This window comes from Cucumis melo, chromosome 1 (assembly GCF_025177605.1).
Source record: "Cucumis melo cultivar AY chromosome 1, USDA_Cmelo_AY_1.0, whole genome shotgun sequence".
NCBI classification, from domain to species: domain Eukaryota; kingdom Viridiplantae; phylum Streptophyta; class Magnoliopsida; order Cucurbitales; family Cucurbitaceae; genus Cucumis; species Cucumis melo.
This window is the reverse complement of record NC_066857.1, coordinates 17,513,319-17,531,106: the sequence shown is the minus strand read 5'-3', so window position 1 is coordinate 17,531,106 and position 17,788 is coordinate 17,513,319. Positions and strand designations below refer to the sequence as shown.

Below are 17,788 nucleotides of genomic sequence, written 5' to 3'. Positions count from 1 at the left end.
AAATTCATGATACAAATGAGTCATTTCTTGGGAATTAGAAAGGTAATGATATACATCAAATGAAGATTACTAGGATGCTTGTGAATTGACTTCAAAAGTGTTTTAAATAAGGGTTTATGAATCCAAAAAAATAAAGCATATAAAGATTTAAAAAGTTAATCCAAATAAAATAGACTTTCACATTTTCGAACTTTTTGGTGTGTACTATGAAAATAATATAGTATTCATTGAATGAGTTTTAAAATTAATTGACATTTATTAAATCTAAATTATATAATTTAAAACCTCAATTCATTTCCCTATATTTAAAACAACTGGAAGATAACATTAGATATTAATTGAAATTTACTAAATCTAAATTAGTAAATTAGAAAATTATATTTAATAATTAATTAAAAATAATAGTAACAAATAATTGATAATATATGCATAAAAATTTCACAACTAAACAGGGTCTTAAAACCCTATCTATCTTGTATGGGTTTCAAAATTCCCTAGATGATATCTTAGATTAAGAAAATGAAATTCTATGGAAAAGAAACAGAGTAAACACAAAAAAAGAAATAAAATAAAACCTCCATGAAAGTGGAGCCCTTTTAAATAAATATTGACAGGCATAAACATATATATTAATAAAAACTCAGAAAGCTTTGATTATTACAAGAAAAAGGTCATCACTGTTATCACTTACAAAGGGCATTGGTCCATTTAAGAACCAAAATTTATTTTCCCTTTGCAGCCACAAGGAAATGATTAAATGAAAAACAAGTGCTAATGGCCAAAAACCTCAGGCTCAGGCACTCAACAAAGAACAATGCCATTTTCCTTATCATACTTAAATTAATGAATATACTCAATACAAACCACTTCTGTTCGCATACAAAAAAGACAATACCTTTTTCTTTAATGCCCTTCTTCCTTCGTATTGAAATTCAAACAATCAATCATCATCTTCATCTAGCAATGCGAATGAGAAAGGATGGAATTTGTACCCGTCTCCCTCGTAGAACTTGTTTTGGAACTCGACCCAATGAAGACGCAGTGCGTGAAGGAAGGCACTTAAAGTCTCCATCAGTAGCAACACGCCAACCGTAGCAAAAATGAAAACAATAATGCCTACTATTAAGATTATAATGTTGTTGAACCTGAGAGGAAATTAAGATCTTTTGTTACTGTTATGTCCAACCTTTTTTTGTTTTTAAAGAAAATTGAGCTTTCATCAAGAACTTAAAAAATAATAATAATTTCAGGAAAAAAAAAGGTGGAAAATGAGCTCCAATTGAATAAAATAAGACCTAACAAGTAATTACAAAACTCCTAGTCCCCAATGTCCGAAGAGAAATATGAAATCTAAGGACCAAGCACAGCAGCTGCATCATAATGCAGCCAAACCATTTAGGTCCGTGGATAGGACATTCTCGACACCCCCTAGTCTATAATTCAGACAAATCAAGGGAAAATAAGGTTACATACCCCGCAGATAGAACGAGAACCTTGTCGTAAAACACGCTTGACAACTCTGAGTGTGCAAGACTGGATCACAAAAGCAAAATAATCAATAAATGAATGAAAATAGCAAACCTGAAAGAGAACAGGTCATCAAGACAGTTGGTTATTACTACTTAAAGATTTTTCTTTTTTCCTTTCAAGGGAGCATGGAATCTTTTAACTCCATTTGGCACTTACTGGGTTCTAAGATCTAACAGAAGTTCAAAATTTCAAGTTCTAACAAACACCAAATTCCATTCACTTGGATATCAATATATGGTAATGTGTCAGAGAAAAAAAGAAAAAAAGGACAATTTAAATTAGTCTTTCCAAATAATGAACTCTAAAATTAAGATTAAAAATAAATAAATAAATAAAGTAAGTAAGTAAGAGTGATTCTTATAGTAGTATAGAAAATATAAACAAATAACCGATAAGAGTGGTAATGACAAATACACAATCAAGAAACTGAATGAATATCACTTGAATTACTTACCTTAAAGCCCATAGACGAAGATAGGAAGCTGTATTTGACACTGCTCCAAGCACAAATTCAATGGTATGAATAAGCTGATGCACAAAAACCTCACTGAACTCAAACTCCTCATGACCATGTGAATCATGATGTGAATCCAACTCGAGGGAATCATCACCACTTGGAAGGGGTGCATAAGATTGACCTTGGAACCTCTGAAGGAAACATGAGTGTCAAAACCTCGTCAAATATAACAAGGAATCCCCCACCCAGCCAAATATACGTACACACACACAACTAGGGCCAGAAATAGGATCCAGAAGCATACCTGTTCATGCTGTCTCTTCAAAAGAAAAGGCTTTGGAAGCAGCATCCACGGCACGGCAACAAGGGCCAGTAAGAGTAGCACAATCTGGAAACAGTAGGCAAAAAAGAGTATGAGGAAAACACATCCAAGAGTTCATAGGAACGCTATTATTAGTAGGAGGGAAAGGAGTGTGAGGATACATCCAAGAGTTCATAGGAACACTAATACTAGTAGGAGGATACCTGAACATTTTTCTGCCCAGGAAAAAGTTGGTTTTCAGCCAGATCGTCGGTAGGGCCTAGAAACATGTATATCATTACATGGTACAGATCAGCATTTGAACCGGTGCACCACTTTATGATGATGAGAAGGGAAAGATAGCCGAATAGGCTGTTCAGGAATATCATTTGTGGTAGAAATTGGAACCTGAAAAATTGTACCCATAAGTCAATTCAACGTTGACAAACAAGCAAAGCAAAGAAGCACAATTTCTTTTCTTTCTTTTTTTTTTTTTCTTTTTTTGACAATATTGTTGTTGAAATATATATGAAGAGCAGTGTGATAAAATCCAAGGGATGAGAATAATAGTAAAATATAGAGGATTGAAGAAGTCAAATGATTTCAGTGTTCTTGCATTAGTCTTTGTGGGTTACCTTCCATGGTGCGGAAAAAAGTAGTTACAGTTGGCGCTCAACAAAACTTTCTTCTAGTATCTTAGGGTGCATTCGGCCTAAGGAGTTGGGAAGTAGGAGTTGTGAACCGTAAGGAGTTGGGAAGGAGTTGTGAACTCACTCCTTGTTTAGCCAAGGAGTTTGTGGGTGTGTCCCCTACTAAGAAACACCAATTTTATGCCTTGTGAATTCTTTACACTATAGGCCCCAGCAGTACACAATTCTCTACACTTTATAACTCCTTGGGACTAACTATTTCACTCCTTATCCCAAATACCCCCTCAGTTGTAAAAAGACAAATTTCAGGGATTCTATCTCTACCCTTGGTCAAATTTTTAATTTAATTTTATTTCATTCTATGTATTGGTGTAAGAATAAAATCCTTTTAAAGATTATAGTCATTTCTTTGTTGGTATGATCTTTTTTGAGCCTTCGCCCGTAGACCAAGGCCCAATTACCTACTTGGGTGATGGGAGCATTTTAAGCCCCTTTCTTTTATCAATGAAATTTATTTCTCCCCTTAAAGAAGTATAGAAGATTGAACTTTTGAAGAACTACAGTATAACCTAAGTATTTTAGTAACTTCCAAGCTCCCCTCTCTTGAGATACCACTTAAGCCCAAACTCACTAAAATGATTATTTTTATTCTATCCTAATTATTTTCGACACAAAATTTTATTTAGAGAAATTTCAAATACAAAGCATAAAAAAATAAAAACAAAAAACATAACAAAAAGGATTGCAGACCTAACTACTGAAAAAGGACTCCAATCCAACCTAATAAGACCGAGCCTACAATTACAAAAAGGTCGACTAAACGATGGCCATAGAGAAGCATTAAACCTAATATTAGAATTAGTGGGCTTAGCCCATTGGGAAATTTACCCTAAATATTTTTCCTTTTTTTATCTTTTTGTACTTTTCTATTTATTCCCTCTTGTACCTATTGTATTATTATCAGAAAATAATAAAAAGAAAAATATCGTGGTTTTTCTCCCGATACCCAAGTTTCCATGTAAATTTGTGTGTTTTTTGTCCTACTTTAAATATGGTATCAGAGCGGAACATTGAACATACCCTAAACAACAGAACTAATGATGGAAATAAACAAAGAGATAGCCGCCAGTTTTAGCACCGTCGTTGCTGCCGCCGTCGATTCTCGAATCAACACTGCGATGGAAGAATGGTTCTGCCGCTTCAGAAAACGCCAGAAATCATAATTCCACACAATTTCTCGTCGTCCGTGCCGCCAAAAACCAGTCACGCTCCGCCGCCGGAGCTACACGCGCCGACCCATCCTGTTCAGACGCCGTCGGCCGACCTAACTGTGCCACCCTTGTCTTCATCCGCAGCCTATAGTGTCTCCCACATGCCGATTAATGTGCTGCCACCTAGTTCCAGCCGGCCACCACCGCTTCTGTAGTCAAATTTGTATGCCCTACCACCCACTGACCTTACTCATCATCTTGATGTTAGGAACCCTCAAATTCCCTCAATATTTGAAGTTGGTGAACTTTGGGCACATTCCAACCCTAACGTGCAAGCTTCCACTTCTTTGGGAATAGCAATTGAGGCTACCCTTGGGACGACATCCAACACTATACCGATGTATTTTGAAAATTCGGTAACCTTGTTCCCTAATCCAACCACACTTGGTGCTATTGTCCAGTCAAGTATATCTCAACCATTTAGTCTCATTAGTATTAATCGTAAGAATCCTTGGATCTTGGACTCTGGTGCCACAGATCATTTAACCAGTTCCTCTGAACACTTTGTGTCCTACATTCCGTGTGCTGGGAATGAGAAGATAAGAATTGCTTATGGCTCTTTGGCTCCTATTGCCAGGAAAGGGCAGATTTCTCTTTTTAACAGGCTCTCGTTACATAATGTGTTGCATGTGCCACGAATTTCATATAATCTTCTGTCGATTAGCAAGATTACTCGTGAATTAAACTGCAAAGCAACATTCTTACCTGATTCTGATTCTTTTTAGGACCTAAGCTCAGGGAGGATGATTGGCACTACCCGACACAATAAGGGTCTTTACTTGCTTGATGACGATGCCTCCTTTAGTAGCATTTCTAGAAAGAGTCTTTTATCTTCCTACTTTTCCACTTCTGAAAAAGATCTTACCCCATGGCATTTCCGTTTAGGTCATCCCAACTTTAAATATACGAAATACCTATTTCCTCATCTCTTTACTAAAGTTGATGTTTCTTCCTTAGCTTGTGATGTGTACATAAAAGCTAAGCAACATTGAGTCTCATTTCCCTTGCAACCCTGTAAACCAACCCGACCTTTTACTCTTATCCATAGTGATGTTTGTAGACCATCCAAGGTCACTACCTCCTCCGGGAAACGATGGTTTGTGACCTTTATTGATGACCATACCTGTCTTACTTGGGTTTTCCTGATCTCCGACAAATCCGAAGTTACCTCCACATTCTGGGACTTCTATCACACCATAGAAACACAATTCAATACAAAGATTACAATCCTACGGAGTGATAATTGTCGTAAGTTTCAAAACCATTCTCTTAACGAGTTCTTATCCTTTAAAGGAATTGTTCACCAAAGTTCCTGTGCTTACCCCCCTCAACAAAATGGGGTTGCCGAACGAAAAAATCGTCACCTTTTGGAAGTTGCCCGTTCCCTTATGTTGTCAACTTCTCTCCCTTCCTATCTCTAGGGTGATGTCATTCTCACTACCGCTCATCTCATCAACCGCATGGCCTACCGTGTCCTTCACTTCCAGACACTGTTAGATTGCCTCAAAGAATCCTGTCCATCCACATGTCTCATCTTTGATGTTCCCCTTCGGGTGTTCGGATGCACTGCCTATGTTCATAGTCATGGTCCTAACCAAAATAAATTCACTCCTAGGGCTGAGGCTCGCGTGTTTGTTACGTATCCTTTGCACCAACAAGGCTATAAATGCTTCCACCCATCTTCACGTAAGTACTTCGTTACCATGGATGTGACCTTTATTAAAGATTGTCCTTTCTTTTTCTGTTAGCCTACTTCAGGGAGAGAGTGTGAGTGAAGAGTTTAACTATATGCTTCCCTTAGAGTCTACTTGTCCTACTATGGTTACCTTACCTGACCCTAACTCTCACAGTATAGTCCTACCCACAAATCAAGTTCCTTGGAAAACCTACTATAGAAGGAATCTCATAAAGGGAGTTGAGTCTCCTGTTGTTCAGACGGCTCCAGTCTAGGATTATGAACCAATAAGAGATCAAGATATGACCGATTCCATCAACTCACATAGTAATAACAGAAAAAGTGAGAATATAGGTCTGAAACGAATTCAGCTGATTCACATACCAACAGTAAGGCAAGTGAGAATGACAGGTCCGAGACAGCTATTTTGGAAGATATGGGTGAGCAAGGCAGTATTGATGGGATCATTATCAACAGAATGAGTGAGAATGATAGGTCTGAGACGAATTCAACTGACTCACATACCAACAGTAAGGCAGGTGAGAATGATAGGTCCGAGACAGCTGTTCTGGAAGATATGGGTGAGCAGCGCAATATTGATAGGGTCATTATCGACAGAGAGGACAGGATTGATGAGAACGAGGTTGTTGCTAAAAATACTGAAAACGGAACTAAGTCAAACCATTCTGGAAATACTAGCAAGCATGATCCTTCTCTTGATCTTCCTATTGCACTGAGAAAAGGTACTAAGTCCTGTACAAAGCACTCCATATCTAATTATGTGTCATATGAGAATCTCTTACCACAGTTCAAAGCTTTTACTGCCAGCCTTGACTCTACCACACTATCGAAAAAATATTCACATTGCTTTAGAGTGTCCTAAAGGGAAGAATGTTGTTATGGAAGAGATGAAAGCTCTTGAAAAGAAAAACACTTGGGAGATTTGTGCTCTACCTAAGTGACACAAGCTTATGGGATGCAAATGGGTGTTCACTCAAAAATCCAAAGCAGATGGAACACTTGACAGACGCAAGGCAAGGTTATTTGTAAAAGAGTTTACTCAGACTTATGGTGTTGATTATTCAAAAACCTCTTCTCCCGTTGCTAAGTTAAACACTGTCAAAGTCCTTTCTATTGTTGTAAACAAAGATTGACCTCTATATCAGCTGGATGTTAAGAATGCTTTTCTGAATGGAGATCTAGTAGAGAAGGTTTACATGAGCCCCGCCTGGCTTTGAAGCCCAATTTGGTCAGCAGATTTGTAAACTCCAGAAATCCTTATATGGTCTGAACCAGTCACCCAGAGCATGGTTTGACAGATTCACTACCTTTGTCAAGTCTCAAGAATACAGTCAGGGACACTCTGATCATACGTTATTTACAAAAGTTTTCAAGACAAGGAAGATTGCAATTCTGATAGTTTATGTAGATGACATCATTTTGCCTGAAGATGATCAGGCAGAAATCAGTCAACTTAAGCAGAAAATGGGTTTTCCTTGGAATGAAGGTGGCCAAATCTAAAGAAGGCATCTTCATGTCTCAAAGAAAATACACTCTTGATTTGCTAAATGAGACAGGTATGTTGGGATGTCGTCCTGCTGACGCTCCTATTGAATTCAACTGTAAAACTAGGGAACTCTAATGATCAAGTTCCAGTAAATAAAGAACAATATCAACGCCTTGTAGGTAAATTGATTTACTTATCGCATACTCATCCTGATATTTCCTTTACTGTGAGTGTGTCAGCCAGTTCATGCAGGCTTCTTATAAGGAACACATGGAAGCCGTCAAAAGAATTGTGAGATACTTAAAAACGACACATAGTAAAGGGTTGATGTTTAGAAAGACAAATAGAAAGACCATTGAGGCATATACTGACTCGGACTAGGCAAGATCTGTTGTTGATAGAAAGTCTACATCCGATTATTGTACCGTTTGGGGCAATCTAGTAACTTGGAGGAGTAAGAAGCGAAGTGTTGTGGCCAGGAGCAGTGCTGAGGCCAAATATAGAGCTATGAGTTTGGAAATATGTGAGTAAATTTGGCTCTAGAAATTCCTATCTAATTTTCATCATGAATGTGAGACTCTTTTGTGATAATAAAGCCGCTATTAGTATTGCTAACAACCTAGTTCAGCATGATAGAACTAAACATGTTGAGATTGATCGGCATTTCATCAAAGAAAGACTTGACAGTGGGAGCATATGCATTTCGTACATCCCTTCGAGCCGACGGGTTGCTAATGTCTTCACCAAGGGGCTTCTCAGACCAAACTTCGACTTTTGTGTTAGCAAGTTGGGCCTTATTGATATTTACGTCCCAACTTGAGGGGGAGTGTTAGAATTAGTGGGCTTAGCCCATTGGGAGATTTGCCCTAAATATTTTTTCCTTTTTTTATCTCTTTGTACTTTTCTATTTATTCCCTCTTGTACCTATTGTATTATTATCATAAAATAATAATAAAAAAAATATCGTGATTTTTCTCCCAGTACTCGGGTTTCCACATAAATTTGTATGTTATTTGTCTCTACTTTCAATACCTAACAACCTCCAAAACCTCCTCACACGATCTTGTCGCCTCTCTGAAGATCCCATTATTTCTCTCAAGTCGTAAGTCCCCCAAGACAAAAAAAAAAAGAAGCCAGGGTTCCACATATCTCTGTCCTTATCAAGAGAGAACTCAAAAGTGCCTCCCTTAATCTTATAGCAATAACAATTCCTATCGTAATTTAATAGGATCCTATCACAGTGAAAACTACATAAAAACATGTAGAATGATAAATGTAAAAACGGCACAACAACAACCAAAAAAAACTCACCAGATATTAATGCTGTTCCTAAAAAATGTAGCATTGAAATAGCTTATTATAATTCCAAGGTTCATTTGTGCAACTCCAAGGAGGATTGACATTTTCATTTTCAAAGAGTTGAGAAATGGAAGTTCACTTCGAGTGCCGTGCCATACAGGATCCAGGCCAAATGGATATGTAGAACCCACCTTTATCAACCCCATAGTGGTAGAATCACTACAATAACGAGGATGACAGGAGAGACCATCATTACCAAGTCATAAACCAGGAATTACAGAAAAATGTGTATAAAGCACATTAAAGCCATAGGTTACATTGATTTACCTGCAATCAGGACTACGACATTCATAGGCTGAGCGACCAAACAATCCAAATGGAACTGAAAAGAACTCGTTATAGATCAGACCAGTGTATATTGAAAATAGTGACATCATCAAAATGACATAGCGTCCACCAAAGGCCATTTCAGTGATATCTCCAAGCTTCTGAAATTTTAAAAGAAAAAACAGTTACATTTCGCCAACCCCTCAAAGTAACAAGCTTTCTCGAAGAAAATTATCTAAAGAAAAGATAGCAACGCAAAAGAAGTAGAAGCATTGCCATCTGAGTCAACAAGTCTCCTGCAAAGAATGCACCATTGTGAAACCAACACAACAGAAGATCTTTGAATACAGTCCATAGGTACTAATTCTCAATGCAAAACATGCCACACAAAGAATGTCCTCGGAAATTTTCACAGGCATAACATCAATCATATTATGATGAGAACTTCTGTGTTATATTAGTAGTAAGTTCTCGGAAATTACCTGAGAAGAAAGTTTTTTTTCCCGTAATATAAAATACAGGGTTGCAAGGAACAGACATATTCCATGCCCCCAATCGCCAAACATAACAGCAAACAGAAATGGGAACGTGACAATGGTGTATACACCAGGATTTGCTTCTTGATACCTTGCCACCCTGTTATTACATAACAGATTAAGTTCAGTCATATCCTGCCAGTAACATGCTGACCAAGATGCATTTTAACTAGAAAGACCTGCCAGAGAAGGTACTAACACGATAATGAATTAACAAAGTTCTCAACCTTTTCCAGCCTAACTAGAAAGTAAAATTCAGGAGAACGAGAACTAGAATGTTCCAAAAGGGAGCATGAACTAGCTCAAAAATTTTACAACAGGTTACATGAAAGGGCTGGGAGAGGGATTTTTCTCAATATGAAGGGGACAACACAGTATTAAGTTAATGCTTCAAGTATTCTTCAAAACAATAATCATCGTGAATTTTTTAGAAAGTACGCAAAATCATGGCTTCAAAAGTAATTACATTTTGTAGAAGAATGAGCAACTAGCAAGTGAAAATCAAATACAGAATCTTCCTGATGGTTGACTTTGATCTGACCAGAGGGAATGACTAATGTATGTGAATGATTAGCAACTCGTAGCCATTTCACTGTTGATAGCTATGGAATTCTCTTCAAAAGATATATCGTCCATTATTATTATTTTTAGTTGAAACCAGCTCTAATAGAGAAAAAATGAAACACAACCACATACAAAACAAGAACCCAGAAAAAGAAGCACCCTCTAAGAAAGGCTTCCATACAATCAAACAAAATAAGAGCTAACAGCAAATTTCAAAAGAGAAAAAAAAAACTTTACTATAGAAGGCTACAGGAAACATGGAATCTGACCACAAATTAAACAGTGCTAGAAAATCAAACTTACCCATATGCATCGACAATTTCTTGAAAAGCAGAGGAGAATTTGTTTGTCCGAAAATACGTAGGTGGTGCTTCTGTAGTTAATAAAACCTGGAAAATTGGTCCAACCTGGGAGTTGGAATCAGATGCTGCACGCTGGAGTGCATCTTGAATCTGCAATAAGTTCAGTGTAAGAAGTAATATTCAATTATTGTAACAGAAAGTTCATTTTTATTTACATTGCTCAAGGAACAAACAACTTAAAACTGAAGGACACAGTTGCAATAACTATGCAGAAGATTTTACCTGCTTTGTAGCAAAAACAGGACCCCACCCCTCAGCAACGAGACATTTTTTTGTTACATCAAGGCTAAGCATGTTCAATATGTGGTATATGGACTTTTCCTTCCTCGCCTTCAGAGTTCAAAAGATAATGTAAAATGATTAGAATGCATAAAAAAAATCTGCATCCACAGATCACATCAGATCCCAGATTTAAAATGTGAATAAAGTAGGGTTCATAACAGACCAGGAGATTCCAATTTTCAAAATGCTCTCCAATAGTCTGCAACAGATTACCCCGGTGCAGTAGCCCTATATCTATTGTAGTCTTCAGCTCAGACAGTTTTCCAGAAACCTGTGTTCATGATAATTATGTACTCTAAGGTAGAATCCAAAATATTGAAATAAAACTTCAGCAGGAAACTAGTGATGATAATGAAAAAGGTAATAACACAAAGAATATTTGCTATTACAACATTAAAAGAGCAGTGAGAAAAAGTCCTACATTTTTTTTTACTGCCTATTTACATAACATATACACACCAGGACAGTCACCCGTCCAAATGAGCACTGGATTCTTTCCTCCCTAAGCTCTATGAAAGACATTCCCCTCCCCTAAAAGCGCAAAAAAAATTGCGGGAAGGAATGCCCAAGTAACAGACTCCAGAAAAAATCAACATCTAATATCATTGTTATATATGTAACAGCAATCATGGAGACAATCCTTAAAGTTAGCAAACAAGAAAAGTGAAAAATAACGTTTCCAACAACCTTGGGTCCAGGAATTTGGTTTCCAGAGCTTTTCTACTACATCCATGTTACAATTTCTGACTATAACTTTGGGGTCTAATTCAAAAAATAAATAAATAAACGAAAAGCCCTGTTGGACAAACAAGCAAATAAATGTTCTGAAATTGGGTACTAAAACTTCACATAGATAGTGCTCCACTGGACAAAAAGTTCCCGATCCTGAAGTATCAGGGGAAAGCCATAACATAGATATAAAAGTTTTTCGCAACAATAATCACATGAAATTGAGAATAAAGGTACTAAAGCCAATGCTAAAGCTAAACAAAATTATGCTGTAACATCAAAATTGATTGCAGGTCACAATAGAATTCCAAGTACATGTTCTGTTAAACTCTTCACAAGCTAGGAGGAAAGCATGAACATGAAACGTAAGAAACATTTTGATATGTCAATGCAAGACGAGACCCCAGGCAACAGAAAAACCATGTTGAGAAAATACTAGAAAAGCCAAGCGTAGTAGAAAACGGGAATAACCTAAAATCCATGGGCAAGGGAACATTAGATGATGCAATTCGATTGAAGCAAATATAGATTAAATACCTCAGCAATCATTTGGGCTTGTTTCCCCACGTCCTCAGTAAAAGGGTATCGATTTGCACCAAATGCCTCACATATTTTTAGAATTTTACTCTTTGCTCTTTCTCCAGAGTAGAAAACAATAAACACATTTTTCTCAACCTGTTAGAACATCCACATTCAACAACAAAAAGTAAGGTGTATTAAAATTTGAAGCAAGGTCACAGATCAAGTTTTTTTTTTTTGAAGGGATGCAGATCAAGTTTTATGCACCAATAAACATCATGAATAGAAACTATTTTAAGTAGAAATGTCATGAATTAAGACCATCCTTAGAAAAAATAACAATGCATAAGCAGGGAGGGGAATCATAGGAACCCACATTGGAAAATTTCCCAACTAGTTGAGTTCTGGACATCTGGTTAATGTTCTTGCTACTAAAGAGGTCACAGATGGATTTGCAGAGATTCTCACTAGATGATATTGAAACCAATGTTACAATGCTCCCAAAGAAGCAGAAACTCATGTCAATTATTAAAGTGGGGACATCCAGAAGAAATCAAGGAATAGCCTACGTCACAGAAATCTATTTGTCCCAACAGTCAAGAGCAACATCCCATGGCTTCAACATGTGCCGGCAAGAGAAAATTGGCTGGACTGGTTAGGAAAATAAGCAATCAAGCAAATTGTTTTACCCTCTTCAATATTTTTCAAATGTTATAAATTATTAGTATGTACAATCACTACAGCAACCAAAAAAAAAAGGTGCTCCACCGAAAAAGAACAGAAAAAAAAACATGCAGAAAACAGCTATGATAGTAAATACAATTCATCAATAACTTTTTCGAAGTTCACTCCACCAAATAAAGACAAACAAATAAAATATCACAAGCTCGGAGTAATTGTATCTTGTCTAATTGAACAATAAAGTACGCACAATCGTTACAATAAAAAAGTTACACTGTTTTACCTTCTCTCCAGAAACAGGATCTGCAACAGGATCCTCAACTTCAGTCTGCTTCAGAAACACATTGCCCCTAGTAGCACGAAAAAGTATCCTCTCAAATGCCATAGATTTTTCCCGAGGAACAAGACCAGAGAGAAATCCCAAATTAACCGGCTTTGACTGATCCACAAGTGATTCCTTCATCACAAGGGAAATGGAATTAAACTATGTAAATATCGAAGATTGTCTGAACTTGAAAAGAAAATGTCAGAATTGTACTTGTTCCAACAACAATGGAACTTCTATTGAATCTCCACCAGTTCGTCGTGATTCGAACTCCCTTTGCTGCTCTACAGCACTGCTTTGCGCTGCAGTGAAAAACTCTCCAGCCTAACCATAGGAAATTCATCAAATTTAATGAGGTTGAATGCCTACTGAATAAATAAAGTTATCTGAACCAAGAAACATTTGATCTTAGCGTAATTCAATCATGGATCCAAAAACATGAAAACAACTAGATAATGCTTTAGACAAACTAAACAACCTAGTGATTGAAAACAAGTACAATGATACCTATGTTATAAATCCTTGTCAGAGTAAAGGGCGGGTGATGACTAAGTTTTCACTTTCTTTTATATCCGTGACTGTGAGTGTTCAGACCAGCTTACGAGAACCTCAACTAAAACCTCTCACTCTACAATTTTTGGGTGTCAAATAAACTCTAAAATTAATCCCTTGGTAGGTAGCCACCATGGATCGAACTCATGACCTCTTAGTCATTTATTGAGACTATGTCTCTTTTATTACTACTAGGTCAACCCACCCATGATGGATAAGTTTTTCACTTCTTTCTTTAGCTTTCCTTTATTTTTATTCTCTCTCCTCTTTTTTCCCCTTTCTTGTGAGAATAGAAAGTCTCCAACTATCTAACAACTCAAAAACTTCATATCAAAACCACTAAACAGTTTTGTTACTGTTTGGATGTTCGGAACACCAACAGAGAAACTTTACTGCTCAAGGAACTAATGAAATCTATCTTATCACTGCATCTCCCGTATCCCAAAAAATTCAACATTACCATGAATAACATGCCCAAAAAAGCTGGCCGATATGACTATTTTGTTGCATTAATTTGAAGGGAAATAACTGTAACTTTTCTAGTGCCCAAAAGGGTTACCTTCTGCAGAACAAGCTTATACTCCAAAAGTTCATTGTAGGAACGTTGTAGCTTCTCACTATTAGCATTTATCTCAACCAGTTCTGCCTCAAGCTCACCAAGTTTGACCTATAATGCAATCAAAGAGAGAAAGGTCAAGACATGAACCACAAGAAACCATTTTAGCTAGTAATAAAGTTGTAAGATACCTCAAGGTCGTCTATATTGATATCAACTTGTGACACGGAGCTTTTGCTTGATAATCCAGCCTTCAAAATCTGTTCCTTGAAAAAATTCAATTTGCGTGCCATCTCTCCACATCTTTTAATCTTGTTAGAACCAAGAGTAAGAAAGTAAGTTCAATAGAGAAAAATGCAGATGTAATGTAAGGCTCAAATAACAGTACATAAATCTGCATCACGTTGAAGTTTGAACAATAACAATACCATTAAAAAGATTCATTTATAATGAGGCGAAGTCAGCAAAATTTTCACAAGGTCTTATGGGTATGATAAATTTTCTTTAAGTGCATACATTCGTAAGATAATACAGGAAGGATACCCAAGACTTAGACTTGAATTACAATATCAACCAGCAAAACAAAAATCATCAGCTTGTACCATATTATATCATCAGACCATAGAGAATGGTGTGTGTGCGTGTGTGGGTGAGAGAAGGAATTTGTGCATAGCATATCTTAAATTGGATTATTACCATATCAATGTATCCATCGCAGTAGTTTTTATTTGGATTAAAACTACAGACAATTGCAGCACATAAAATGGTCTTTTGAGACAAGGGTCCAGACATACCTGTGCAGCATAAGTACGCTGGAATGGGCTTTTATCCGCGTTGAGCTGGAAAAATTAATACATTGAACATCAGGTATAGCAGAATAAATGACAAGCTGAATATCAATTTTGGAATGACTACATCTGATATATGAGTTAACTACTTCAGAAGAAAACAGCTGGTAGTTGTGCGCATTCACAATTAAAACCGTAGCAATAACTCCTAATATCAATAAGTAACACGGTCCCAAAAAAACACATGTTATAATATTACAAAAACATTTTCCATAAGAAAAACAGTATTATAATAGAATAATAAATATATTCCTCCAATACAAGGATCAGGCACAAGTCTAGCACCTTATGTTACATCCAAAGTGGTAAAGTCCTGTCCTTAAAGCTAAAATTGTGGAAATATTGGTTCATATAGAACAAACTCACTGAACAGTTAACCATATCACCCCTAGTACTTCAATTGCGTTATCAGTCTCTTGTAGTCTCTTTTACTCATGAGAAATCTTTGAAGTGATGAAAACAAAAATTAGATATTCCAAATGGAGCTAAAAAATCTAGATTCAGCTTAATTACGCCTGGAGCATAGTCACAGAAAATTTAAGGATAGAACATCGTGGCGAACATCAATATCAGGATTTAGAAGTATAATTAAGAATAGGTCCCATTCAGTTTGACTTTAATATTTGGAATAGGCATACACAGCGGGTCAATACTCATCTTTAAAAAAATGGAAAGAAAAGATCGTGGATAAGATGACTTCCAAGTTCCTAAAATTGAATCTTTGCAAACTTGAAATTTGGAACAACCACACCAACCTCCAACATTATATCATCATAAAATTTATTGGACTATATACTCTGAGTAGAGTAGATAAACCAAGAAAGCAGGAATTTAGAACTGCTGAATAGTATGCCATTTCAAGGACAGTTCCATAAGACAAAAGATTCCATCCTACAAGCTGATAGTTAATGGACAATCAAACAACGAAGCCTAAATTGAAACTCAAAACAAAAAAGCAATCAAAAATCACGAGTAGTTCCAACAAATTCAAGAGAATCGACTTCCTCAAAACATTAAAAGAAAAACATCACAGTAAAGCAGAATTAACTTAAAAAAAACCACAGGATTCATTCAAGTTCAATCTAAGCACCAAGAGAGTATGCGCAGCTGAAAGTGGTGATTAAAAAGCAAAAGAAAGAAAGGAACATCCAAATCAAACAATAGAAGCAAAAAAGAAAGTGGAAGAGGTACATCTTTGAACTGAAGAAGGCCGAGATCACCGAGGTAGGAGATGGTGCGATGCGCAGACTCGATGGGAATGATGAGCTGGACCAGCTGCATGGGCTCGGAGCGGAAGAGATCCATGGGTGGACAGCAACCACCTCGGGTATCGCCCATTGTTGGAGGAGAGGGAGGTTCCTGGGATGGAAGTGTTGAAAGGCCAATCTGTGAATCTTGATGATGGAGTTTGAAGAGAGAGGGAATCGGATGAAGGGGATGAGTTGAAAGCTCTTGATCGATCCACGTTAACACGATTCCATCTCTTCTTTTTTTAATCCCTAAATTATAGGTATTTCCATTATACGGTGTCCCAACGAATTTCTGCCTTTTTCTTTTATCCCCGGATTCACCCTTTTATTCTTCGAGACCCGACTCTTTTTCTTTTATCTTTTCTCTTTTTACCTTTTTATATTAACAAAATTAATCTTCAATCTTCTCTTCTTCTTTTTAACTTCGTTCATATTCCATATCAAACTTTAATAACCTCATCTTGTAACCAAAATTAGTATAATCGTAATCCAATTTTCATTAGTGCATTTGAATTGTTTTCCATCTACGATTTGATTAGTTGAACTTTGCATTGTTGTCACACCATTAACGTTATCCTTTGAGACAATGTCACAACAACTAATATGATTTAATTATAGATTTACTTACCCTATCACTATCTTCTTACCATTATTGTCATAACATTAACATTTTAGAGTCATCTATGTCTTCCGGCTAAGATGAGGTATTGGTTTCATGACATCATGTTCAACTCTTCAATCCAAATGAACTCCAATAGATTGAACACAACCATTGTATGTTGCTAACAATGTTTTTCTATAATAAAACTCAGCTACATAAGAATATGTGTCCAATTAAGCATTTGTAGGATAGCTAGAGTACGTGTACATGAAATTTCCTCAAAATCTCATATTCGGCAACTACATGATCCCATGTCTAGCTTCACTATGAATAGTTCATTTCTATCCATTACCTATGTATTTAGTGTTGATAATGTGACTAAACTAATAGATGAGATAAATAAAAGAAAAGTAATAAGTATAAATAAATATATTTGGGATACATAGATGGACTGCTATTTGTGTTTATCCGGTATAGATATGTAGAATTATATCCATATTTGTCTCCTATACACGTAGATAGCAATCTATTTGTGTCTATCCAAGATGCATAATTAGTGTGTGTCAAGCATAATCGAAGTCCACTATAGTTGAGGGCAAATTTGCAAATCTTGCCTCAATGGTATTTTTGCGATTATCTTCGTCTTCTTCTTTCAGATCTCAAAACCGTAAAAAGAAGAGAGTAGAAAAAGAGATAGGTAGTCGAAACACATCCAGAGAGAGAGAGAGAATTGAGCTTTTTCAATGAGAGAAATTTCTTGATTGCCTCTACATCAGGAAAAATTGGTTCATTTTGTATGTGTATATGCGAAAATCTCATTTATTTTGATGGAGAAAGCGATATTCCTTCTTATATTTCTACCTTTAGGATCCGACTTGTATAATTGATACTACTAGGAATTGAATCATTATGACAAGGAAAATTTGAATTCAGAGGGTGAGCAAAAATTGGAAGAAAAATCCCTTG

At 36.4% G+C, this 17,788-nt stretch overlaps 1 protein-coding gene across 1 annotated transcript; it reads right to left on the bottom strand.

Moving 5' to 3' along the window:
* Positions 1-607: 607 nt before the first annotated feature.
* On the bottom strand, positions 608-16,500 carry LOC103490358 (V-type proton ATPase subunit a3). The gene is made up of 18 exons (XM_008449850.3): positions 16,163-16,500; positions 14,918-14,962; positions 14,315-14,434; positions 14,127-14,234; positions 13,229-13,339; positions 12,974-13,147; positions 12,028-12,165; positions 10,925-11,032; positions 10,702-10,809; positions 10,421-10,569; positions 9,500-9,653; positions 9,018-9,178; positions 8,703-8,909; positions 2,513-2,696; positions 2,292-2,375; positions 1,985-2,178; positions 1,474-1,533; positions 608-1,145 (listed from the first exon to the last, which is right to left on the bottom strand). The coding sequence occupies exons 1-18, from the start codon at positions 16,307-16,309 to the stop codon at positions 941-943; spliced, it is 2,457 nt and encodes an 818-aa protein (XP_008448072.1). The 5' UTR covers positions 16,310-16,500; the 3' UTR covers positions 608-940.
* Positions 16,501-17,788: the final 1,288 nt, after the last annotated feature.

What these genes read in the sequence shown, in the direction of transcription:
- LOC103490358 (XM_008449850.3), bottom strand. Translation starts at nt 16,309, where the DNA reads ATGGGCGATACCCGAGGTGGTTGCTGTCCACCCATGGATCTCTTCCGC. An exon ending in GAAATTGTCGATGCATATGG is followed by an intron (nt 9,654 to 10,420) that starts GTAAGTTTGATT and finishes ATGTAATAACAG; the next exon opens with GGTGGCAAGGTATCAAGAAG. An exon ending in CTGGGCAGAAAAATGTTCAG is followed by an intron (nt 2,376 to 2,512) that starts GTATCCTCCTAC and finishes TACTGTTTCCAG; the next exon opens with ATTGTGCTACTCTTACTGGC.